The sequence below is a fragment of the Toxorhynchites rutilus genome, chromosome 3 (assembly GCF_029784135.1).
Source record: "Toxorhynchites rutilus septentrionalis strain SRP chromosome 3, ASM2978413v1, whole genome shotgun sequence".
NCBI lineage: Eukaryota > Metazoa > Arthropoda > Insecta > Diptera > Culicidae > Toxorhynchites > Toxorhynchites rutilus.
This window is the reverse complement of record NC_073746.1, coordinates 25,304,429-25,331,175: the sequence shown is the minus strand read 5'-3', so window position 1 is coordinate 25,331,175 and position 26,747 is coordinate 25,304,429. Positions and strand designations below refer to the sequence as shown.

The following is a 26,747-nucleotide window of genomic DNA, read 5'->3' as shown; positions in this document are numbered from 1 at the left end:
GATCAGAATTGTCTCCTTTTTGTACATCAGAAAATTTCTCAGATCCAACGAAACATGCCCCACACCAAAACAACGAGATTTTTTTCCATTCTATGCGATCCTTCTACTTACAAGCAAAAGTAGAATAATATATCTTCAGCAACGTAGAAAAACAACAATCTACTCATGTGATGCAATAATACAGAAGCACAGATCATCAGCACAGCTGTTTGTGATATTTTTCATTTTACAATATTTTTTTTAATCGAACAGAACCTCTAATGTACAGCAACATCAACGCGTCTACTCACGGAAAAAAGAAAAATAATCCGCACAATTAATACTAGCTCTGCTAAGGTAAACCGTCAGTTTATGATTTTCTATCGTGCTGAGAGGACGTGTAATTTTTATTTACTTCGAATGCATTCTCAAAAGACACACAATATGCACTCCAAAACATGCTGTTACTCACTTCTGAGAATAATTATAGTATATAGTTTTATTCTAAAACTATATCTTACAAGCGGATAAAATGGAAAAAAAACTGTAGTTAGCAAACTACGTAAGCAATGCGTATTTGCCACGGGCATCATCATCAATTATTTTTTTGTAACTAATTTGATACAAAAACGATTTATTTTTATGGTTCACAAACATCATTTCAAACAAGCTAAACCAGGTTTCGCGTCTCTTGGCTTTTGTTTACATAAAATTCATTTTTATTTGGATGAATACCAAAGATATTTCATGCAATTTTATTAAATTTTTGATTGTAAACTAAATGTATTGTCACAACCAAATTAAACACCTTTCAGAAATTAACAGTTATTGGATCACCTCCTCAAATGATGTTTTTGTCAGTAATATACTGATGAAAGTAACATGGAATGAAATTTGTTGAAATTTCTTAGTCTTCGCACCCACAAAGGTTCACAAAATTTGGGAAGAATGTCTAAATCTCGAAGTAGCTCAGATATAAATCATTCGTATACCAACCACCATTACAGCATGGTCTGAACTTTTCCTTGAAAAAATATTACAACCACTTGTCGAGTGCATTTTTAATCTATAGCTTGTGCCCAATCGATCATCATCATTTCAACATCTGTTCATTAGTTCGTATCTAACATCTAACATCAGCATATCAAAAACCCATGGCAAGTGCGCCTTCCTCTATTATATTCAACTCGCTGCTGCCAAGTGACAAATGCAATAATGTTGCTCCACTTTTGATACACCTCTCCGCGCGCGATACACACATTAATTATTCCTAACATGCACACACAAACGATTCTCAAGTAGCTCCCTACTTTACTTCCCGGACCCGGGGATTTTTTTTTCAGGTGTACCCACTGATGTTGCTGTTATATGTTTACATTCATATGCCCATTCACCATATTATCGCTGATGAAATAGATCGATAAATATGCATATTCATTTCTCGTTGTTTTTTCTTCTTTTTCTTTCTTTCCCTCCACAGGTTGGGCGGTTGATTACCTTTGGGCTGTCGAACCTACGGTACGGGTGAAGAATTTATCGCATCTATCGTATCGAGTGCTTTGTGTCGTATCGGTTTGATCTACCCGGGAAAGAGTGCCTCCGGCCCCGCAGGAACTGACTTCACCGGAGAATTGTGTCAGAATTGTGCGAATTGTGTTCGCTGCCAATTATGCGAAAGTTGGTTCGAGTCTGAAGCTTTTGGCATACACATGTGTATCGAGAGTGTAATTAATTCTCAATCAAAAAAGCAGTAGCAAAATAGAAGAGCAAAAAAAATATATGAGGAGAAGGCAAACAATTAATAACCAATGCTCGTCGAGGGGAAATAAATGGTGCACCGTAGGAATTATACAGCATTAACAGAATAAATTTATCATCATCGAACACAAGAGGAAGAGAGTGCAAAACGTTTATCCGGGCGCGTTACGAATCGGAAGAAGAGTGGTAAAACACTTTCAGGAAAAGTGCAGGTTTTCAGCTAAAATCACACTGCTGTCCTTCCTCAACCTTCCAAGGCCCCGCCATTAGGACGCGACTCCTCTCGGCAATACAATAAGATGGAAATTGATATGTTATTGTTAGCTTATGTCCATTCATGCAAGTCAGCTGGGAGCATCTTGTTCGGGAGAAACAACAACGGCAATTGTTATTGCAGCATCAATACCTAGAAAGTGTTGTTTTTGATGGAGAGCAGCATCAATCTCCGGGGGGCAACCAGACCACTCTTTTTTTTTTGCATAATTAACGCTGAATCGACGGCAAGATTTGATTTAATTAAAAATACTCTCGTCGACACCTCCACCCACCCCCCGCTCGAAACAATAGGCACACACCGGCTGCTCAGTTCGTGTTCCTCGTTGCTGTGAGCGGTGTGTGTGTGTATGTGAGTGTGGGAGGCACAATTATCGCCATCGCGGCAACGAACAAAGTCGCGTGTCTTTCCGGAGCGCCACCCGCAGAAGCAGTGAGCGAAACCCAAGGGGGAGAAGGGTGCCTGAGAGATCTCGAAACTGTTTCTTGGGGTGCAAAAAAATTATAATAATAAAATACGCGAAACAATAAGATCGGTTGAATCTATATTGTGAGAAGAAGCCGTCTCGGAGAAAGCAACGAAAAATGCTTCCCTTTGTGCAATCAGCTCAAGCCTTTGCGAGTAAATGGCGTGATTTTTTATAGATTTTCTCGGGTTATTTTATGCATATTTGTGGGTGTTTTTTCTGTAGAGTATACTGAATCAGTGCGGCGGGAGCCTTCTTCTGTGTGCGTTTCGTGTGTAGTGTTTGCGCGTATGTGGGTATTAAGCTAACAATGGATCGGGTCAGTGTGAACAGCGGAGCGGCTAGCGTCGGTGGGAACTCCGCTACGGCGGCTACCAGCGGCTCCGGTGCCACCGTCAATGGCAGCAATTCAGCGAGTGTTGGTAACATTGCCATCACTTCGTCACACAATAATAATAGTGCTGCTAATATTGGCAGCTGCAGTAACAACAACAGTGGTAGCTGTAGTAATAATAATAACAGCAGCAGCGGCAGCAACAACAACATCAACAGCAATGGTAAAAACAATAGTGTGAAGTTGCGTCCTGATCGCAATGGTACCGCTATTGATGGGTCAACAACATCACCGCTTCTGGTACCGTCTAGCCATCGGAGGTCATTTCACCGTTTCGGACCTGGCAGTGCGAGCGCCACTTCGGATTACAGCATGTCAACGTTGGCCGAATCGATAGAGGTAAGGAATGCATTCTTGTTTTGTGCTAAAGAAATATTTTCAATGTCACATATACCAATATCAAATTCTAAGAATTATAATTTTTCCTTTAGGACAAAGTGATCGGTACAATTTGCTTGAAATCCGAATTTTATGAATTTTATCAGATTCAAGCCAAAGTTCCAATGGAAAAAAATGCCAACTCGTCTTCGGAATTCGTGGTTGTAGAAATATTAGCCGTTTAAACAACTTTGCATAGGGTAAATGATCTTGGTTTGTCCGATTTGGGGTGTTTTTACGCAACTGGTAAATGCAAATCGATTTTTCTTCGTGAAAATCACATATAATCGATACGAGTTTGGGTTTGTTGAAAAGCCCCAAGTCTCTAGTTGCTAATACTACCATAAGGCGTTGAAATTATTAAAATGTTTGTGTTTTTTTAACGATGTTCTTTAAAGAGAAATTTTTATCATGGTTTGACCACCTCTGATCATGGTTTGTCCAAAAAATGATCATGGTTTGTCCGGTTTTAGAAATTCCCATTTTTGAATGAAAACATTCGAATTATCAAGTAGAAGTTGCATTTATCATTACTTGAGTTTTCTGTCATCATATTGATCCATTCATAATTTTGATTTTCTTCAGAATATTGCCTTTTCTTGGGCATTTTAAAAGTGTTCACTTCAACACACTCTACACAGAGTGTTGTTGAGTTATTTCTGCTATGCGCGAAGGACACAATAAACAAACTGCAGCGCGCCAAGCGGTGTCAATAGAAATCATGTGGACAAAACTACATTATTGAATTGGACAACTCATGATTAGAATAGAGTACATCAAAATGCGTTAATTTAATGGTTTTTGCAATGTAAATCTGATACAAATGGTGTGCAAGCAAGATGTTTACAATATTTGTAAGTGTTATAATCCGGAAAAGGTCTGAATACATGCGAAATAATCATCTGGTGATCGATTAAAAGTTAGCTCGAATGAGAGGCGCATTGACACCAATAGAAGGTGTATTCTATAATCCTTTAAAACATGTGATTCCATAAAAATATACTATAAAACTACTGTAAATCATGAAAAAGACTATTTTATTTATATACTAGCTGACGCGGCAAACTTCGTCCAGCCAAAAAATTTGTTTTTTGTTATCAATAACTTCAAACATTAGGGGGTCTCCGTAGCCACATTGGTTGCGCGTTCGCTTAGTAAGTGATCGATCGTGAGTTCAAAACTCAGGACCCTCATTGACCATCTTTGTGTTGTTACAGAATAGCTACGTCCACGCAACAATCATCAGCGATGGAGATCGATCCACGGTCGAAATAAGATCGATTCATCCATACATTTGCTCTGCTCTGCAAGACACATCGGGCTGCTGTTCTATAAATAACTCAACAATGATCAATCAACTGTCTCCGCTGTCCGGTGGTCCAACTGGATAATGGAAGAACAGAAAGAATACTCTTACGCCTAAATGGCTACTGTGTGAATGTACCATATGAAATGGTATAGAAGGAATACTGGCGAATGGCAACTGTGTAATGTGCTAATTATAGATATGATAACCATGTGCCATGTACACGATTCAAACATTCACGTTTTCTTCCTATGCGCAAGTTCAGGAGTCCAATCGCAGAGTTGTTCATTGATTGATCTTCTAATCAACCCCGTTGAATTTACCTTTTACTATAAAATTCCTAGTACTTCTACCTAAACTCGCCATTATAATATCAGATTATTTTCAGACACCAGTCTCGTTCAAGATTTTTCAACCACTTGCAAATAACATGTTTCTCCGTTACATGGAATAAATGTTTTTATACAGAAAATATGATAGAATAAAGACAGACCTCTTCTCTCTTCTCCCCTTAGAGAAGGGAGAGGAGTGAAACAGTGAAACATAGACACATTTATTTCATCCTAAAACCTCCACATGCCAAATTTCGTTTCATTTACTTGATTAGTTCTCGAATAATACAAAAATTTGTGTTCCATTTGCATGGCAGCCCCCCCTTAGAGAGGGGGCAGGAGTATCTTACCAACGTAAAAACACTTATTGCACCCTAAAACCTCCACATACCAAATTTGGTTTCGTTTGCTTGATTAATTCACGAGTAATGCAGAAATTTGTGTTTCATTTGTATGGCAGCCCCCCCTAAGAGAGGGGGGAGGAGTATCTAACCACCGATACTCCAAAACATTTACTGCACCCTGAAACCTTCAAATGCCAAATTTGGTTTCGTTTGCTTGTTTAATTCTCGAGTAATGTAGAGATTTGTGTTTCATTCGTATACGTATTCAAACTATCATGAAAACCTTCCTCGCCCCAACAATCCCTACATGCCAACTTTCCTGTTGTACGGTTCAGTAGTTTTCGAGTCCATTAGAATCAGACAGACAGACATACAGACAGACAGAAATCCATTTATATATACATAGATTTTGGAACATTCGAATACCTGATTTGACAAAGGTGTACTGAATTAGAGCATTCAAAAAAGTGGACAAACCATGATCATATTTTCGATTGGACAAACTAAAATCATTTGCCTTACTTGAAATCTCCAAAAACGATCTAGAAGACTTTTGGAAAAGGACCGAAGGTTTTGCTCGTAATATTTTGTGTTGTAACACTCGTGATTAACATGTTCTTGGTATGTTTTTCAATAAAAGAAAGCTTGCAGAACATTTTGCACGTAAATACGTTACAAGTAAAACGTTAGCAATAATTTTTCAAAGGAAGCATGAAAAAGTTGTTAGGAAATCTCTTCTCTTGTACGATAAGACTTTCTTTTCTTCCGATGTATAAGTGACTTGTTGGTTATTGTGCTGACTATTTTATTATGATTTTTTTCTAGTATTTCAAAAGAATACGTTTTTGAAAAAAATTTTTTTAAATTTTTAAATTATTGAATCTTAGAATCTTTAGACGAATTTCATTGAAAAAAAATATTTCTAAAATTAAAATTCATTTTTCTCGAAAACATATGCTTTCAAAATTCTGAAAGAAATAGTTATAAATAGCCCTTAAATTTTCCAACAAGTTTTCCACATTTACATGGAAAAAGTTTTTCGAACAACAACTTTTTAATTTTTTTCTTTGAAAAAATGCTATTAATTTTCTATTCGATACATTTTTTTTTGTATGAACACGTCAAACGTGAGAATTTACACACAAAAATGTTACGAGCAAAACATTTTTTTTGCAGGAGTCTTCATACAAAAATTACATATATTCCAAAAACTATAAAAGATAGAAAGTTGATGTCTTCGATAAAAGTGTATATTAACAAGATCTAAAACTATATATATATATATATATATATATATATATATATATATATATATATATATATATATATATATATTTTGTGTTGTAACACAAAATATATATATATATATATATATATATATATATATATATATATATTTTGTGTTGTAACACAAAATATATATATATATATATATATATATATATAAACAAAAAAAAATAATTTTAATTTTTAAAATAACTTTTTTGTATGCCAAATTTTTTTATGAAGATTTAAACATTTTCCTGCATTTCATCCTTTGACAAAATTTTGTAGGTATCATCCTTTTTAAGTTATATATTTTTGTAACAAAATAAGAAAAAAAATTTGGCTTTTCCAAAAAGTAATCTAACTGTTTTTCGAATATTTCAAGTATGCAAAGTTGCTTAAATGACCCATGTCTTTACACCCACAACGTTTCACAACTATCTGAGATGGTGCTGCCAACTCCTAAGACGAGTTGGCATGACATTCGTCCTTAGCGTAACTTTTCATTGAATTCATTTTGCTATTTTCAAATATCAAACATTTATTTGGTCTGATAGATTTACAAAGAAGAATATCGTATCCTGAACAATCAACGAAATGTTATTCCACTTCTGCTCCTTCGAGAACAACAGTTTATCGGTGGTTTGGTGAATTTAGAATGGGTCGTGCAAACACTGCAGATGCACCTCGCTCTGGAAGGTCAAAAGAGGCTACGAATCCAGAAATCGTAAAACAAGTGCATCGACTCGTTTTGAACTATCGTAAAGCGAAGCTACGCGAGTTAGCTGAGGCCGTAGCCATTTCAAGAAAACGATACCTTTTTCACAACATTTTGGACATGAAAAAACTATCCTTGCGAGGGATGCCGCGTTGACGTTTTGTACAACAGACGAAGGATCGAAATGTTGGAAACTCGCTATACCAAGTGTATTGCCCTCGAAGGAAACTATGTTGAGGAAAAAACACAGCTTTGCCCGAAAAACAATTGTTTTCATTAAAAATCACGGGACTTTTAAGGCCATGTAGTATACATTTTTTCGAGGATCCAAAAATCAAAACTTTGGACGCTTTGAGGCACCCCTCAATCACGTCCAATTGAGCTGAAACTTGGCCATTTTGGACCAACAAACAAAACGTACATGATCGGTTTTTGAAATTCGATGATGAAATTTTTTTCATACATCCATTGCCACCCATATATAGATATATAAGATATATAACATATTGCATATTAGATGTAGAAAAGTTATTTTTTTGCAGTCTGTGCTGCAGGTCCGTATTGAGAACCGGTTGTCTGATAATATAAATATATCATGCATTTGTCGGCTCATGCTGGTACGTGTTCGATAAAACCGTGTTTATTCTCTGTGTACAACATACTTCATAGCGAACCCTTATTCCATGCAATTTTCTATCAATTTTTGCATAGAATGTTTGTACTAGGATGCGTGAGTATAAATATTTCCCATCGATTGGTGCAAATGTCTATCGAGCTCGTCCGCAACTGTGGTTTCATTCCATTCCATTCTATATGTGGTTTTTAAACATCTTCAGTTCATTTGCCTCTAGCCCTGAGAAGGGTCCTTGTGGGAAAAAAACTCCATACTCCTCCTTCGCCTGTCTTAAGAAAGACAATCCATTCCCGCTCGACGCTCGCCGGCAACGATGCTGCTCCGATGACCGCCAAACGAGAAGTGGTGTGTTTTGAACGAACGAACGTGATGAATTACAGAGGTTTTAAACTTTTCAGCTCATTCGCCTCTAATGTGGTTTGAAATCGTGGATGGCTTGTTTATACCAAATAAGTTAAAAATGGTCAGAAGCGAATGTATGAGTTGCTCGTTTTTGACAGTACGGTAAGGTAAGCACACATATCGGCAGAACAAATGTATGGGAAAATTGCAAAAAAAAAATACTGAAAGACGTATTTTTACGTCAAAAATATAGGGGTGATATACAGGACACGACCGCACTGTTGACAAAGGTGTACAGAATTTTTTTTGTTGACTCGCTTGTTGATCACCTAATAATATATTTGAAATGTATCGACATTTTGAAATCAGCTCTTTAGTAAAAAGTTTTGGTGGTTCCGCAAACGACTAACGATTTGCATGATTTGATAGAAGCTGCTAAATAAAGTTGATTCGTGATTTATTCTTGTACTCGCGGGAACAATACACTAGTACTGCACTAAATACGCTTCGTCGATTATATATTGGTCTTCTGCTTTGCGCCAGCACGCCAGTGCAAGCTCTTTACTAAGCTCGCTTTGTGCATACTCTGAGAATGCATTCTGAATTGAACAACGCGGCGAAACAGAAACGGACGGCTTGGCACATCAAAGGCAGTATTTATTTGCATGTTCGCTGTCAGTTTTGATAAGCATTCGTTGCGATTCTGCAGCAATTTAGTTTGAAATAAAATCACAAAATCAGTGTTGACCCCAAATCGAGCTTTCCAGGCATAAAAGTCGACAAGTTCAATACTCTTCAAACCATTGCCCCAGAGTCAAATAGGTTTTGTTTTTAATTGAAACCCTTTGTGAGATGCCATAATAAAGCAAAGTTGCTACTAATGCATTGTGAAAAATATGTAAATCGTATATTGCTCATAAACAATATGAATAAAGTGATAAGAGAATGGTAAAAAATTTCAAAAAAATCAGTTACACAGAGGAATTCTTGGAATGTTCTCTTTCCGCTCTCATTATGGTTTTGAAAACTAAGCCAAACGTATGTGCAAGCCGATGGATAATAAAAATGCTTACAGCTTACTGAATTTATCAGTAGTGTTGGAGGGAAGGTCTCATTACGCGGACAATTTGGTTTTCGACAAAAGATTATGTACTTCGAGGAAATATTGGGTTCAAGTACGCTGAACCCGAGAGCTTCAAATTTCACACATATTGCTGCAGGCTGCAAGCTATTTCTCTAATACGGACTGAACAATCAGAAATCTCGCACCGTTATGAACTGCCACACCGGAGACGAATGACTCACTAGATTTAAAGTTTCCGTAAACAAAGGAAAAAAGAAGAAGAACTGTCACTTTTATGATTGCTTTGAGAACATATTTTTTCCATCAAATCTTACAAAAAAATAGGTAAACGTAGAAAGTAATATTGTAGAAAAGATACGTACCAAATTTCAGCAATTTTTTTTCGATGTTTCGATGTTAAAAATAAAGTTTTGAGAAAAAGCATTATAAAATTTTGAAACATGAAATTCAATGATCGTTCTTCTGATGAATCAGAACCTTAGTTACCTTAGTTCACTTCGACTGGTTTGACTTTACTTTTACATGTTTCAAATTGCATAGTCGACCGGACACCAGTGAAAGCTATTGAATGGGCACATCCTAATAAAGGTCTGAAATTGATGTTTTCTTTTTCGTGTATATTTGCATGATCTCCCGGCAAGTATAACTTTATTTTAGGCTCACCACACAAATTGAAATCGGATGAAGCTTTCAACGAGAAGCCCAATCCGCTTCCAAGATTAGATATATCAAATACTTACTTAACTTAAAGACAATATTTAAGTTTTCGCATTCCAATGAACTGATGAACTTCGAAAGTTTCAGTATACGCCCACAACATCAACCCTCCACCGATAATCTAGATCATCGTTTGTTTCCATCTCAAACTGTCAATCACTGCGATCCTATTTGAGCGCCGGATTGTTTGTCTTGTGGACAACCCCCCGAACAAACAAGTCGTCTATGTCCATCTAGGATCAAAGCCGCGGCATATCTCGCCAGCAGTTCGCGATTCCGCGTGAGCGCATCTGTGTAATTTTCTATTTTTATTAGTAGCACTCAATTGGGATCGCCGGCACTTTGCCGCGCAGGTCACTGCGCGATAGAATCGACCCAGAACTACAGCGCCTAATAGCTAGGAAAACAAACGGCACCGCCCAGCAAGCTTCCGCCGCCGCTGGGGCATGTATGTAATTTTGAAAGCTTTTAATAACTCTGCGCGTGCTTTTGTTTGAGCATGAGAAGAACCGACTTTCGGACTCCCCCGGACTCTCGGAAGAAATAAAAGCAGACACAAAATCAACAGTTATCTGCCGGAGATCTCTTTAACTAGCCACTGGGGGCTAGTACCGGTGGATAACAATGACCTACCGAAGTATTTTATGTGAGAGCAGGCACGCGCCGTCCGACAACGGCGTCGTCGTGATGCTGCTCTGTAGTTAGTAGGAGCATAAAACTAACAAAAAAAAAACGAGCGCTGACATAGGTTGGTTCATTGGATTGAAAGGCTCGGAAGGACGCGGCGGCGACGACGGCGGCGATGGTTTATAGCTAATGACATGCATTGTAGTTCATTAGCACTCGCCGAATGTCTTCCGCTTAGCGATGGAATGGATTACGGCATATGGTTTTTCGCGGGGGGTGGAGGACATTAACCGGACTCTAGAAGACCACTCCGACAACGTTTATGATTTATGGCTGTAAAATATGTCCGCCGCGAAGATCGTATTACAGCCTAATGGAGCTCGCATAAATCCAACATTCCAAAATTCGGACATGGGTTGTCCATATCCAAATCAGAATATTTGATTAGCAGCCAGCATTCGACTAGCAGCTACATGATGAATGTGCTCTAGTGGCTGCTGGCAGACGGACAAGTGACGGAATAATTTATTCAATTCCGATTACAGGGCGCGACTAATTGGAAACACGTTTCCCGGATTCGCTCGAGAAGCTGAATCTCTCGTCTGTGTTGAGAAAAGTTCTCCCTTCCATTGGATGACCTCGAACTTTGGCGCGAACTGTTTATGGCTGTATGACAGAAGTTTCAGGATTACAGAGCATCTAATTCAAACAGATTTTGAGAATTTAATTTTTACAAAAAATTATAACTTAAAAACTATTATACCTACAACATTCTTGTCAAAGGATGAAATTTAGGAAATTGTTTCAATTTTCACAAAAAATTACTAAAAAAATTTTGGAAAAAAATGTCGCTGACAAAACCGTTATTTTAAAAATAAAAGACGGGTGGGTAATGTCGGGGACATAACCGGAGTGACGTAGGACTATACAAAGGGGACAGCTTTTGTTAAATATATATTTTAAATATATTGTTTTATTTTCTTCTCCTACGTGAATACCTACCTATCTACCTGAAAAATGGATTAGTTTACTGTTTACTCTTTATGAATATGTTGATGGTTCTGAAAAGAACCTTTGGTGTTGTGTTTTTGTTATCACTCGATATTCCCATCTTGTTTGGTTAAACCTTCCTGTTTAGCTATTGCGTTTGCCACTCGCCACAGCTATCACAGTTGGAAAATTTCTTCCCATCCAGCTTGTGACATAGTGTTCAGTAAATTACATTTAATGCGACGTGCCGGAGAAACACTTTGCCACTCACTGAAACTAATTGTTGCCTTGATGAGCGCCGAACCGAAGCTGCTCTGTTCTTGATGCGAGTTTTCTGATTGTCGTGAGCAGCTTTGCAAGCCAACTCGAGCACTCCGACGGCCGAAACTCTATAATCGCTGTTAGGTATACTGGGGCTCCGGCACCAATCCGTTCGGCCTAGTTACCCTTGCGGAGCAATCAGTGAATGCGACCAACAGGGAACTGGAGACCTGCACGGTTCGAGTGAGACTTTGCCTTTCCCTTAACTTGTCCTCCTTTGTTACGTCCACGATGCCGATGCCGTACAACCACACGAGTTTACGGTTTGAAAGAAAATAAGATATTTTTTTGGGGTCCGCGTGTTTTATACTCTAACGGTACACACTCACAGGATAGAGACAAATCGGCAGACTCAGCCAGAGGGGCGAGTCCAACGAGACGAACGTTAAAAGGGAGCGATGACAAAAAAAATACATTCATTACGATTTGTTCGCTCGTTGGATTCAGATGCAGGCTAAAAAGGGTCCTTTTCAGGATCACAAAATTATCTTCAATGTAAAGAGTTTATTGTTTTGTTATCACTCGATATCCCCATCTTGTTCGGCTAAACCTATCTGTTTAGCGATTTGTTGCCACTCGCCACAGCTTTCACAGTTGGAAAATTTCTTCCCATCCAGCTTTGTGACATGTTGTACAGTAAATTACATTCAATGCGACGTGCCGAAGCACCACTCAGTGTCGCATTGGAGGCGATTTTAACCTGTAATTGAACATTTGCGCTGACAGTGATACAGTGTCGACTTTCAATGTGGGGTCATAATTTGGACCCCGAACTCTATGTTTACAAAAATGTTCATTTAAATATGTCGCATTACATGTCTGTCCAATTAGCTAAATGTCGAACTAATTGTAAATTACTGTACTTTCAATCTGGAAACAATTTAAGAATTGGTGAAAATTGAATAATCAGGAAAGTCCCCAACTATCAATAAGCTCAGAACAACTGCCAATTCACATACTCATCACATCCTGGCAGTCACATACTCATCAGACAAATTATGAAAAAAACAATTTGTGTTTTATTATTATTTTGGATAATGTTTTAGAAAGCATTGAACTGTATTTCGTAAACTCTTTTTTGGAAGGTTTAATGGCCCTGAAAAGCGCCTTGTTTTATGGAATGGTTCCATTTTAGAAAACTTAGTACTCGTGGTTTTGAAAGAAACCATTTCGAACGCCCTCGATGCCGCCTTATTCTGGATTTGCCACCAAAGCAGTTTGTATAAAGAACAAACTTTTTTCTTCTGCTACCCGATGCCGTTTTGCGATTGCGTTTGCCACTCGCCACTCGCTGCAACTGCCTGTTGTCTTGATGTCCACCGAACCGAATGTGTTCTGTTCCGAATGCGGGTTTTCATATCGTCGCGAGCAGCTTTGCCAGCTAACTCGATCACTTCGGCGGCCGAAACTATATAACGCCGGCTAGGTGGACTGGTGCACTGGTACTAACGCGCTCGGCCTAGCTACCCTTGCGGGGAACTCCAGATCAACACGGTTCGAGCGGGATTTTGCCTTTCCCTTCACTTTTCCTCCTTTACCATGTCCAGACATGGCTGCTTGGGTTGGTTTGTTGATGTGTTGTGATGCGAACCGATGTGGTGTACGGTTTGAATGAGAATTATCGTTACGGCAGCGGAGCGGGGATTTTTAAGCTGACTGGCTGGCTCGAGAATTACGCATGTGTGAGACCGCGACCAATGTTTCGTTCATTTTTTTCTTTTTCCTTTCCAATCGTGCTTCATTCTATTTCGCTGCTGCTCTGGTTGCCCGTTTTAGTCGGTACGATTTGAGGAGCACAAAATGGACCAATCAAAAATGAGCACATAGTGCATTTTGACAATGCTTGATATTTCACAATTATTCAATTATTTATCTCAAGGAAAATGAAATGTTATTCGTTATGATAGATGCGTAGATATATTTCCTATCAATTGATGCAAAAACCTTTGCGATCTATTGAGAAATGCTCGAGTTATAAGCGTTCCAAATCTTGCATTTTTTCCTACTTGTTCAGTGCCTAGATTTCCATTTCACCCCCTATATCTTCCGGTTAGACGTAGTCCTACGTCAAAAATTCATTTTTCTTAAAACCGTATTTTTTTAAAATTCCCCAAAATATATATATGAATAGCCCTTACAATTTCCAACAAGTCGTCCATGCATCGGAAGATGGGCAGTTTTACAGGGAAAAATTTTTTCGAACAACAACTTTTTCATGTTTTCTTTGAAAAAAAAACAACCTCACCTAATTTTGTTTAAAGTCAAGATTGCGATATACTTTAATGAATTTTATTCTTTAGTCCGCAAAAATACCATAGTTAACTGGCAACGCAAATGGAACGAAGATGAATTGGGCCGGTGGCTCCACTCGATTATCCCTAAGGTTAGCCTCAAACCATGGTTCAAAAGTCTGGACTTGAGTCGGGACTTTATTCGCACCTTCTCCCGACTCATGTCCAATCACTGTTCGTTAGATGCGCTACTCTTTCGTATTAATCTTGCCGACAACAATCTTTGTGTTTGTGGCCAAGGTTACCACGACATCGAGCACGTTGGTTGGTCGTGCGAGCTGTATCTTGTCGCCAGATCGAATTTAGAAGACACCCTTCGGGCCCGAGGAAGGCAGCCAATGGTGCCGGTGAGAGATGTGTTGGCTCGGTTAGACCTTGATTACATGTCCCAAATATATGTATTCCTTAAAGCTATCGATCTTCGTGTGTGATTGTCCTTATACCCTTAGTTTTTCCTTTTCCTTTTCCTTTGTGAGAGATCGGATCCCTTCTTAAGAATATGATGAAATGTAAATACATATTAGATATAAGATAGGTTTTACGAATTGAGTGTGATGAGTGTGAGTGTGATCATTGTCAACATATCCTCATATCCCCTCCTTTTCCTGAAGAAAATATGTCACCCTTCTAAGCTCGAGTCGACCGCGAGTAATCGGTTTCCTATATTATTAACATTAGAATTAAGGAAAAATGTATATATACTAGTAACAATACAGTAAGGAGTTCGGCTCCTTTAAACCTATGTAACTGAGCCTGATTTAAATAAAAAAAAAAGATAGCGATATAGTGTATTCCACAAAGTTTTAGATCTTGTTGAAACATAAACTTTTGTCGAAGACATCAACTTTCTATCTTTTATAGTTTTTGGAATGTATGTCTTTTTTTATGAAGACTCCTGAAAAAAATAATGTTTTCTCGTAACATTTTTGTGTGTGAATTCTCACGTTTGACATGTTTCCAAATAGAGAAAAGTTAGCAGAGCATGTGAATTGCGATAATCGATATATATAAAAATGGAGTGATGTCTGTCTGTCTGTCTGATTCTTATAGACTCGGAAACTACTGAGCCGATCGACATGAAAATTGGTATGTAGGGGTTTTTGGGGCCGGGGAAGGTTTTCGTGATATTTTGAGACCCCTCCCCCCTCTCTAAGGGGGGGGCTGCCATACAAATGAAACACAAATTTCTGCATTACTCGGAAATTAACCAAGCAAACGAAACCAAAGTTGGCATGTGAAAGTTTTAGGGTGCATAAAATGTTTCTATGGTAGTAGGACACTCCTCCCCCCACTCAAAGGGGGGGCTGCCATACAAATGAAACACAAATTTCTGCATTACTCGAGAATTAATCAAGCAAATGAAACCAAATTTGGCATGTGGAGGTTTTAGGATGCAATAAATTTTTCTATGGTGATAAGATACTCCTTCCCCCTCTCTTAGAGGGGGCTGCCGTACAAATGAAACACAAATTTTTGCATTACCCGAGAATTAATCAAGCAAATTAAACCAAATTAGGCATATGGAAACTTTAGGGTGCAATGAATGTTTCTATGGTGGTTAGATACCCCTCCCCCTCTCTTAGGGGTGGCTGCCATACAAATAAAACACACAGTTCTGCATTACTCGAGAATTAATCAAGTAAATGGGCGGGACGAAGTTTGCCGGGTTAGCTAGTTTATATATAAAAATGTTACGAATTAAACATTAATAGTATTTTTCCAAAGAAAAACATGAAAAAGTGTTAATGACAACCAAAATAATTTTCTACATTCCATTCTTTGACTAAAATTTTGTAGGTCTGATATTTTTTTTTGTAGTTTTTTTTTTTATTTTGAGTTTTTTCAACTTATTTTCGAAAAAAATTAATTTAAAAACTATAACATCTACAAAAAGATGACCAGAGAATGAAATGTAGGAAATTATTTAGGTTTTCACTAAAAATTATCAAAGAATTTTTTGGAAAAAAATTTCATTGGAAAAAAAATATCTTGAAAATTAAAATTCATTTTTCTCGAAAAAATATGCTTTTAAAATTCTGAAAAAAATAGATATAAATAGGCCTTAGAATTTCCAACAAGTTTTCCATACATTGGACGTTGGGTACATTTACATGGAAAAAGTTTTTCGAACAACAACTTTTTCATGTTTTTGTTTTTTGAAAAAATACCATTAATGTTTAATTCGTAACATTTCGTAACAGTGTATTCGACAAAGTTTTAGATCTTGTTAAAATATAAACTTTTATCGAAGACATCAACTTTCTATCTTTTATAGTTTTTGGAATGAAGACGAAATGTGAGCGGAGTGAGAGATGTAATATTGCTCTCGTCTTTTTTTCTTTTTTTATCAAAGTTTTGTAAAAAAAATAGCGCGTTAATTGGAAAATCCGCGTAAAAAAAATTGCGTAAAAACCGCATAAAAAAACCTTGGTGTACTCGAATACGACAACCGTTAGAACAGTTATTTCTGACTTGTTCTAAAGTTCAGACATTATTTATTTGGAACATAGTCATCACTTCACTAGGATTGGGCGATCTCGGATCGATCTTTTCCATTCCGATTTCCGATTTTTTTGATCGATCTTCTTGCCTCGAAAAAATTGAGAGAATCGATTCTTTCGATTCTCGTCTTTTTCGATCTTAGAAAAACTTTTTTCTGATTTTCCGTTTACATCAATTTCAATCTCACCAATGACCATCTAACAATTTTTTTAAACATGTTATCAACATTTGAATCGCTTCTTCTACGATTTGATTATGTACAAATGCTGACCGGAACAGAACTAGCGTCAGCAACTGGCTCATAGGATCACTGAACTAGATGTTGACATCAATTCCAGGGTAAAGGTTTTTCTTAAAAACTGGCGCCAAAATCAAAAATCGGCTTCGTCTGAATGACAAACGTATGGCACAGCTGGCTTTTATGGAATCGTTGTCAGCTGACTTATGGACAGTTATCGGTTGCTGAATTTACAGTAATGCTTAATAAAACGACTCCATGACGTCACAAAATGAATGCCCTGGGAAATGTTTTTTTCTGGACTTTAAATTTTTGTGGCCAAAATACTTTTGATGTTTGGATAGAAATATGAAATTTGTATTCCATGTCTAAAGAAAACACGACACTCCTAAAGAATAAGCAGATAAATTAAAAAAAGATATTTGATTTCTCAAAGATCGATTCGGCAAAGATCGATTCTTTGGTACCGATTTAATCAGTGGATCGATCCCTACGCCGTTTGGGGAATCGTTTCGACAAGATCGATCTTTTCATAAAGATCGCCCAATCCTACACTTCACCCAAAATTAGTTATTGAACAGTGTTTCAATTTCTTCGGACCTCATTCGAGGGTAATGCATTCCATATAGAGGACCCCCGAGATGGATATTCCTTCAATCACTAAAAGTCATAAATTTACTTCCTCGATGTTTCCCATCCACATTAGATCTTGCTTCAGCACATTGGGCTCCAACATAACATCCAGGGGGTATTTTTCTTACGTGATACCACAATTTCAAGAACCTGACATTCCTTCTTCCCAAACCTAGCTAATCAGATAAAAATAAACTCTTCCACACGCCACAAACATGCATTAGGTAATCTAAAGAATGTAAATATTTTACTCCGCCCTTTTCTCCCATAACTGTGCAGCCCTTGTCAGGCCCCCTGGTTCCCTGGTTCCCATCGCGGATTAGCTCCGTTGCAGCTGATCCCATCTCGACCCATGCCGTCGTAGTTAGTGGCATGGCAGTGTAATAGGAAAGCAAACATACACAAGTACACATAACATTCACATTCACCAGATAGAGGGGGAGAGAGACACAGAGATGAAATCCGAGTGATATGCAAATGAGATCGAGATAAAGGTCAAAACAGAGAAATACATTATTCGGAGCAAAAACTCCGACCCAAGACTCCGACGCTCGATTTTCTTGCGATCTTTCGGAAGGCGAACGATTGCGCGCGCGCTCTGATGAATGCACACACAGGTGCAAACAGTTAGCTCAGGTGCACCTGTGCTGTTCGGACTCCATCCTCCGTCCCATCCACCGGCCGGTTCCTCAAACCCTTATCTCAAGGAAGGAGGGATTTGAAATGCGTTAAGCTGCCTCATGCTGACGTTGAGAAGTCGAATCTAATCGCTTAATTTGATTTGTGACAGAATGTGTCGGAGGGAAGAAATCTCGGCTATCGAAGAAAATTAAATCAAGAAATGCACACACGTCTGGATATGTTTTTCCCTTCTTTAATTTGCCGCTAAACATCTGTAATGAACACATCGCCCATCCCAATGCGGTTCCCAGACGAAGTTCTTTTCTCGCGTAGTTCACATGCATTCTAGACGAGTCACTACTGGCAGGAGGGAAATTGGAATGCTTTCTGCCAGTCACCGTCATGTACGGGCACTTGGGTTGAATAGAGGCCCGACTGGATGTAACCCCGGCTCGAACATTTCTGGGAATGGAAATAAAGGATTTCTTTGAGGTGTCAGTCTAGAAGTGTGAGGAAGAATAGTCCTCCGGGCGAAGGAATTAAGATCTAATCCAAAGGTGGAATTGGATCGACCTAAAACGCGTTACGCTTAATGTAAACCGACAGTTGACACGTACGGTTGATGTTTCTGTTGCTGTAAACAACACAGACACGTATCGTAGATGATCTCTTTCTCCGCTCGATTTCGACAGAGTGAATTTTTCAAAGATCTATCAAGCGTCTCGGGTATGTTTGTGTGACTCTAGCCAACCAAACAAACCCCCATCGTAATCAGTTGGAATTCCTACAGCAACACCATCGCGCGCTTGCGATTTGTGAGTCACAAAACTGCACCGAACGTGGGCACCTATCGACACCTATACTTCCCCCAACCCTTCTCCAATGGCACGATACTATACTGGGGGCGACAGGTAACGTGTATAACTGTAAATAATGTTCGCATCCATAATTGATGAGAGTGGGTAACAGTAGTGATCGAGCGGTTTTCTTTTTCCTCCCGCGAGTCTCAATAACGGAGCCTGCCTGTCCAACTTCCCCAAGGTTGTTTGCTGCAACGCATCGCCACCGCCAGGGGCACCGAGGCACAGGCAGTGTTATTTTTTAAAATAATTTAAGCAATTCCATACGCTAGGTGGTGTGTGGCTGCTTTCCCATTGCCAAGCCAAGTCACCATGGGAAAGATCTGGCAAATCACTGCCATTTTACCGATATGGAATGGGGAAATGATTGATTGGAAGGTTACTGTTTTTGCTAGCACCCGTGGGTACCCCCTCCCACAAGTAGTTTTTAGACGCCATTCGGCAGTGTGCCGATTTGGGTTTGTAATTGTGATTTACAGTTTTGTAGACAAAATCCACTCTGGAATGGATGGCCGGCTAGCAGAGAAATTTAGCTTTATTTGATTGTAGACTGAAATGGTTGAACTGTTCAAAGTTAACTCAATCAATTCCAGACGAAAATATCCGTTATCTTATCGGACCATCTTTCAGTTTTAAAGAAACTTCGCCCACGCCCGGGATCAGAGTATATTCCACAATATTCTGACTTCTGAAAGGTATGCATTTTTATTTGAAATCTGACTGACTCAGCGAAATTTGAAACTTATTGAGTTACTTCCCAATTTTTTTTCGATCGTTCCTTAGTGGTCGATAACAGACGAATCCTTTCGAATTGTGGAATTTGTGGTTGAATGAAAAACTTTTATAATTTTATTCTTTATAAATTGATTGAGATGTTGATCGTCATCGATTGTGTGGACATGGAATAGACGTTCACGACTTCCAGTCGGATATATACCTGCTCTAATAGTGGCTAGCTAGCTTACCATATATACATAATAATCTGAAGATTTTTTAGACTTTTTTAAACCAAGAATCTGTTTAAGTTACATTTTTTTTTGTGTTTCATACAGAATTTACAGATTTTATTAAATCACGTTGCAAAAATGGCTTGAGGCTAATATTATTTCCCATCTCACCTATTTTATTTATATAGCGTTATTATCTTCTATATAAATGAAAATGTAAGGCAAGATCTGTTGGTAAGCGGAAAACGCGGAAAGCGGAAAAGCTGTCTTTATTTTGTAATATTCTCTGTATCAAACATGTATTCTATGCAACGGAGAAACATGTTTTTTCCAAATGCTTGAAGAATCTTGAACGAGAATTGTGTCTGAAAATAATTTTATATTATAAGGACGAATTTTTGTAGAAGTACTAGACAATTTATAGTAAAGGGAAATTGTGAAGGGTCAAAGGGTAGTCAATCAATGAAGAGTTCAGTGATTGGACTCACTAACGTTCACTTAGTAAGAAAACGTGGATGTTTGAAAGTATTCAAATCAAAAAATCTATTTTGGGCGGGACGAAGTTCGTCGGGTAAATAACATCTTTTATCTTTTTTCTTACTAAAGCACGGAGAATTTAGAGGAGTCTCGATCGGACAGTCGTCGGGTACGCATGCATTTTTCTTCACTCCGCGTTTGTTTTTTTTTCTCGTTGCCTGACGTGTTTCAATGTGTTTCGGCTCAGTCCGCTGCTGTGAAGAATTGTAGGTTGTTTTTTTAAAGCCATTTGAGGCCAAGAATGATTGTTTGTTTTGGTGAAGCGATATGGTGTAGAGTTTTTTCAAATTGTTGTGTGCTTGGTTGATGCTTCCAACACGTAAATTCGTTAATAAGAAACTTTCGGGTCGCGATTATTGCTTGTTTTCCGCATTATGTGTATTTGTGTAATAGTTAGCCATGCTATGTGGAAGCAGAGAAACATCACAGCTAAGTATTTTTGTTTTGCCATTTGCGTGTTCCTTCTTATTTTTAGAAATTCGTAATCTCGATAACCGGTCCGAAAGCTGTCCGAAGTGCACTTCGCTAGCAGAGTTTCTTCGGTGTTGAAAGAGGGAGAGTAAGTGTTTTCAAATTTCAGAGATCATAACCGATGCCAAGGTAACAGTGTTGGTAATCAAGTTTCTGAATGAGAAAATCACATTATATTATTGTTCAATATTTTAGACATACATTTTTGTTTCGAATTGTCTGTTTTTGTGGTCGATCACTAGTGTTCATTTTTTTGGGAATCGTGCGAATAGTCGTGGAGAGTGGACGTACTTTGCATTCGCTCAGTGCTTGGTTTTGTGCCGTATTATCTTGTAACGGCTAGTATGTATGTGTGGGTGGAGCGCTGCGCTACTTTGGAGAAGAGCAGCAGCAACGTGAGCAGGAAAGGAATATCCAGCTGCTCTCTGGGATGCCAGCGAGGTTGAAAAGGCGCAGTGATGCTATTACCACTACTGGGACGTCACACCACCGGCTGCTGGAGTGTTTTTGTGTGCGTATAATGCTTGCCTTTGTTTGTAACAGCTGCAGCATCTGTGTTGCCAGAGATTTATATTTGTCTCGTCAACATTTACCCGTTCGCTACGACCGAAGTGTGTGTGTGTGTAAAGCGATTTTAGATAAGTTCTCTCTGTTACCTTCTCAGGTTTCCCAAAAATAACTCTGTTGCCACGATTGCAGTTGAAAAAGAGAATATATCGCTTGTTTGATAAGGTTCAGAGGAGTTATATCGCTTACCTTCTCAGGTTTCCCAAAATATCTCTCAGTTGCCAGGACTGGATTTACATACAGAATACTCGATTATTAACGAAGTTTATTGGCGATCCGATTGGTTTAGAAGAGTTCTATCGGTTACAATTTCATGTTTCCCTAAAATAACTCATAATCTTCACAATTGAGCTTAAATAAACACCACGCGCGTTGGATAAGAGAATGTATCGTCGGTTTGATAAGGTTTGGAGGAATTTTCTCGGTTACCTTCTCAGGATTCCCAAAAATAACTCTGTTGCCACGATTGCAGTTGAAAAAGAGAATATATCGCTGGTTTGATAAGGTTCAGAGGTGTTATATCGGTTACATTCTCAGGCTTCCCAAAATAAATATCAACCGCCAAGATTGGATTTCCATACAGAATACTCGATCATTAACGGAGTTTATCGACGATTAGATTGGTTTTGAAGGCGCGTTTTTAGAATCACATCACTTACCACAGTGAATCCTGATTTTTCTTAACCATGCCCACTAACAACTATTCCTTCCATGATAAACGCTAGGGAACCACGCTATAGAGGCGACCCTTCTGGCCTTCGGGCGGCGAATATCATACTAACATTCCTTCCCTTCCTTTGGTGACTGTAAGGACGTGGCCGGCGTCGTTATTGACCATTTAAAGCTCGAATCACCGAAAATTGTACAACGAGAATGATTTGCTAGTCCCAAGCGTCATTCTGTGTGTTCTTTGTGCAATTTGGTTGGTTCAGGTCAATCACGGAGAGCAACTACGAATTGTACAGTCCACCCAAGCTCAAGCTCAAGCTAAAGCACGGAGAATTTAGATTCCAAAAGTGCACTCATACTGTCGTGAAAATTCATTTCCGTTGAAAGTTTATTTCTCAAATGAATTGAAAATGCATAGCTCAAAGCGAAAAGAAGGGATTGAATCAGTTCAGGAAATCTTGAAGTACGAACCATTTAAAATACTGAATTTGCGCGCTCTCACTGGAATCTGTCGTCAAACATAACCTTGAGAGATTCAACTACGATCGAAATCCTATTTCACTGTGTTTTGAACTACGTTTTGCAATTGATTGTTTAATTGAACAAAACAAACTGAAACACCTGAATTCACTCAGATTAATTCGGACACCAGAACACTTTATGCTACTTTCTTGAGTAATATATGCCAAGAATAATACATCAAATCTGATGTTCCAGGACCAGACTTTGAAGAGTTAGAAAAGCATCTCGAGATATCTACGAAGGTGTTGAAGATGAAGAAATAGAAGCTACTGAACTGGGCGAGAACCAAACCATAGTATTCTACACTATACACATCAATACAACCGACTTCTTACATATCTCTGGAAATTCAGAAAAAATGAATGGTTCTATAGTTGTGAAACGCAGTGTATGACAAGTTTAATTTGCGATTGATTTTTCAGAAAAATGTTTCAAAAATCATTGATATTTTAATTTGAAAAAAATGTTGGAAAGTTATGATCTTTCTGGGAAAATAATATATACAATACACTGTTAAAAAAAATAATTTATTACTCAATAAGTCACAGGATTACTTTAGGCTATCTGTCGCATGCTGATTTTGGATATGTTTGATAAATTATATTGTGAAACTCTTGTCTGCAAGTGGATAAAAAATCTTATAAGAAAATTGCGTCAGAAAAAATGTTGTATTATAATTATGTGTTTTCATTCGCTATCCAACTCTTGACGAGTAAAGTTCAGTGTCGTTATTGTGCGTTGCCACTTTTACTATTGTGCGATTGGTATAGTGTACGAGTGAAGGTCATTGCTGTCCGCTTTCGAATTGACCTTTTGTGAAGTGGAACAAAGGAAGCAGCGCTCTTGCAGCTTGCAGCCCTTGGCGGCTTTTGAACATTGGCATAACGGAATCGCCATCGTGTGGCTGTCGTTAACGGGAATTATCATCACGTGACCGTGTGAGCTATTCTTGCGCTATTGTGTTGATCCATAGCGCGTAGCCTCTGTCTCTCCCTGGTTAGGGCAGTAGAGCGCAGTATCGGAACAACTTTTATTTTAAGGTACACATATTTAATATTAATATTATTATTCAACTCATTTGTTCATTGTTTAATATTATTATCATAATTTATTTTTGTTTTGTTATTTTTTTTTCGAGATTATTGTTAAAATCAATAATATATTAGAAATAAGACAGAAATTTTTGTAAAATGGAGGATAGTTGAGGATCTCCAGAGATGGAGATCTCCGATAATGAATCCCATTTAAGATCTGGGAAAAAACATAAACGAGTCCCTCAAAAAGAAGATAATTCTTCTGGGGACGAATCTGCTCATCCTTCCAAGCCCCCCTCTAAGAAAATAGCAAGCCTCCCTTCTGAACCGACTGTTACTTCCACTCCCCCTCTCCCATCATCGATTTCGCTTCCCCCTTCTGATGTTTCCGATCCAACCCAATCCTCGTCCTCGTCCTCGTCCTCGTCTTCTCCCTCTGTTGTTTCCGCTCCACGTGTCAGAGTTTATCCAGAAGATGCACCTGGAACTGGCCCGTGGGTTGTTTTCCTCCGGCCAAAACCAAAAGGAAAAAGCCTTAACGTGATTCAGATCATGAAAGATCTGGCCAGATACACTTCTGTATCTGAAATTCGCAGGGTTAGACCGAACAAATTGCGGGTTGTCGTGAATGAACGGAAACACGCAAACGAGATTGTTGCTGACCAACACTTCACTCTCGAATATAGAACATTTATACCCTCCCATAACGTAGAAATTGAGGGGGTGATAACTGAAACGGGTCTGACGAGCGAACAAATAAAAAAAGAAGGAAAAGGCAAGTTCAAGAAGCTTCCCTCAATGGAAGTAAAGATCTTGGACTGTCGCCAACTCGGGAAACTCTCCCATGATGGGGACCAAACTAAATTTACGCCGTCAGACTCGTTTCGAGTGACCTTTGCTGGTGCCGCCCTCCCTGACTACGTTATGGTGGACAAATTGAGACTACCTGTGCGACTCTTCGTGCCAAAGCCCATGACTTGCAACAAATGCAAGTCAGTTGGTCACACTTCAGATTATTGTGCCAACAAGGAGCGCTGTGCCACTTGCGGAGAGCAACATGAGGGGAAATCCTGCAGTGCGACTGAGCATAAGTGTCCATATTGCGGAGGATCCCCACACGCGCTCTCAGCTTGTGAAACTTACAAGAGTCGCTGGGAGAAACAGAAGCGCTCTTTAAAGAAACGCTCGAAGCGCACTTTTGCGGAAATTTTAAAGGGCGCTTCTCCACTGGCCCAACAACAACAACAACCAATCTCAACACACAATAGCTTTTCCACGTTGCCAGTTGATGAAATGGAAGCGGACACAGCTAGCGGGGGCACACCGTTTATTTTCAAAGGGAATCCCCGGCGCAAAAATGTGACCACTCCCAAAGTTCAAGAACAAGTCCCCCCGGTGATACCCCCTTCGAACGACCCAGCACTCGAGGGGACATCAAAAACCCCAACTGTCCCTGTTTTTCCGTCCAGCTCAACTTCCCAATCAGGATTTATAAAGTTGTCTGACCTTTTGGATCAAATCTTCAAGTGTTTTAATGTTTCCGACTCCATCAGAACCCTTGTCATCTCAATGCTTCCAGTATTAAAGACAATTTTACAGCAATCGAAGTCACCTAAGATTAACCGCGGCTCCGGCAATGCCTCGATAATATCAAAGAACTGATGGCGTCGTGTGAACAAAGCCATGTTTCACAGAGGGAAAATACATCACAGTTAGAACTGTGAACTAAAAATTTAAATTGGTCTAGTTTAGGGATGATGCTTCTGCAATTCCACTGTATGACAGTGGTCAAATTGCACTGAATTAGACATCGAGGGAAATGAACGCTGCTAAAATGACACATTTTTCTTTCAAAAATGTTCTCACAACCGGAAGCAAACATAATACTATGCTTTTAAGAGGATCATGCCTATTTAAAGCATTTAAAATGTTATCCACAAGGTTTGAAAGCGCAAGTAAGCCAGGTAGAGGCTGTTGCTTCGACCGCGAAAAGGGAACAGACGTGTTAGTTGTTTTTCCGGGAAGTGCTGAAAACCCCTGGTTGGTAGCAGGACCACGTAAACCAGGAGTTACTTGCTTCGGTCTATTCTCAGCACGTTCAATTCGAGGTTTCATTCCAACTTGGGAAGTTTCAGTCTTCTTTCTGGGGAGTGATGGAAAGGAAGTAATTTTTCTTTTCCTGATGGCACCCTGCGATGTAACGGAACTTCCTGCATTGGGAGCGTCAGCAACAGAATCGTCGTTCTGCAGAATGGAGTAGGGATTGTCCTGAGTCGTTGGCACGGAACTCTTAAGCATTTCTGCATAAGTCCGCTTGGAACGTTCCTTTAAGGAACGCTTGATTTTTTCCCCTGAGTAAGATCATGAGGAGTCCCGCCGCAATTAAGACACTTGCGCTCTTTCGCGCAAGGATTCTTATCATAGCTTTCTCCACAATCTGCGCAACGTTTTTTTGTTGCAAAAATAGGCGGCCGTGTGACCGAGTTGCATACATTTGTTGCATTTCATTACCCGGGGTACAAATAAAAGAACAGGTAAACGAAGTGCCCTTATTGCAACGTAGTTTGGAAGGGCGGAACCCTCAAAAGTCACACGAAAAGAGTTTGTCCGATTGAGAATTCTTTTGTCATTTTTATGTGACACAGATTTCAGTCGATCGCATGCAAGAATCTTCACAGTTTTTAGTGTGGAGTTCTTGAAGCGACCGACACCATCGATTATCTCTTTTCGGGCCAAACCCTTTTCGGTTATTACGCCGTCTATTTCGACGTTGCAACAGGGTACGTATATGCGATACTCAATCGCAAAGAGGTCGCAGCGCGTTATTTTGTTTGCTTGGGTCCTGCTTGAGACGACAACTCGTAGTTTGTCTGGCCCAATCCGTGTAATCTCGGTAACGTCAGAAAAATGTTGAGTTAGTTCTTT

General features: G+C 39.0%; 1 protein-coding gene across 4 annotated transcripts in view; it reads left to right on the top strand.

Moving 5' to 3' along the window:
- Positions 1-26,747, top strand: part of LOC129780161 (protein Shroom) — a 639,098-nt gene that overhangs the window by 43,716 nt on the left and 568,635 nt on the right. For 2 of the 4 annotated variants that reach the window (XM_055788142.1, XM_055788141.1), the window contains exons 2-3: positions 1,460-1,497; positions 2,703-3,210. In XM_055788142.1, coding sequence (XP_055644117.1) covers positions 2,788-3,210 — 423 coding nt within the window. In that variant the 5' untranslated portion in view covers positions 1,460-1,497; positions 2,703-2,787. Of the gene's footprint in view, positions 1-1,459; positions 3,211-26,747 lie in introns of all 4 variants that reach the window. The other 2 variants (XM_055788143.1, XM_055788144.1) reach the window with 2 other exon arrangements.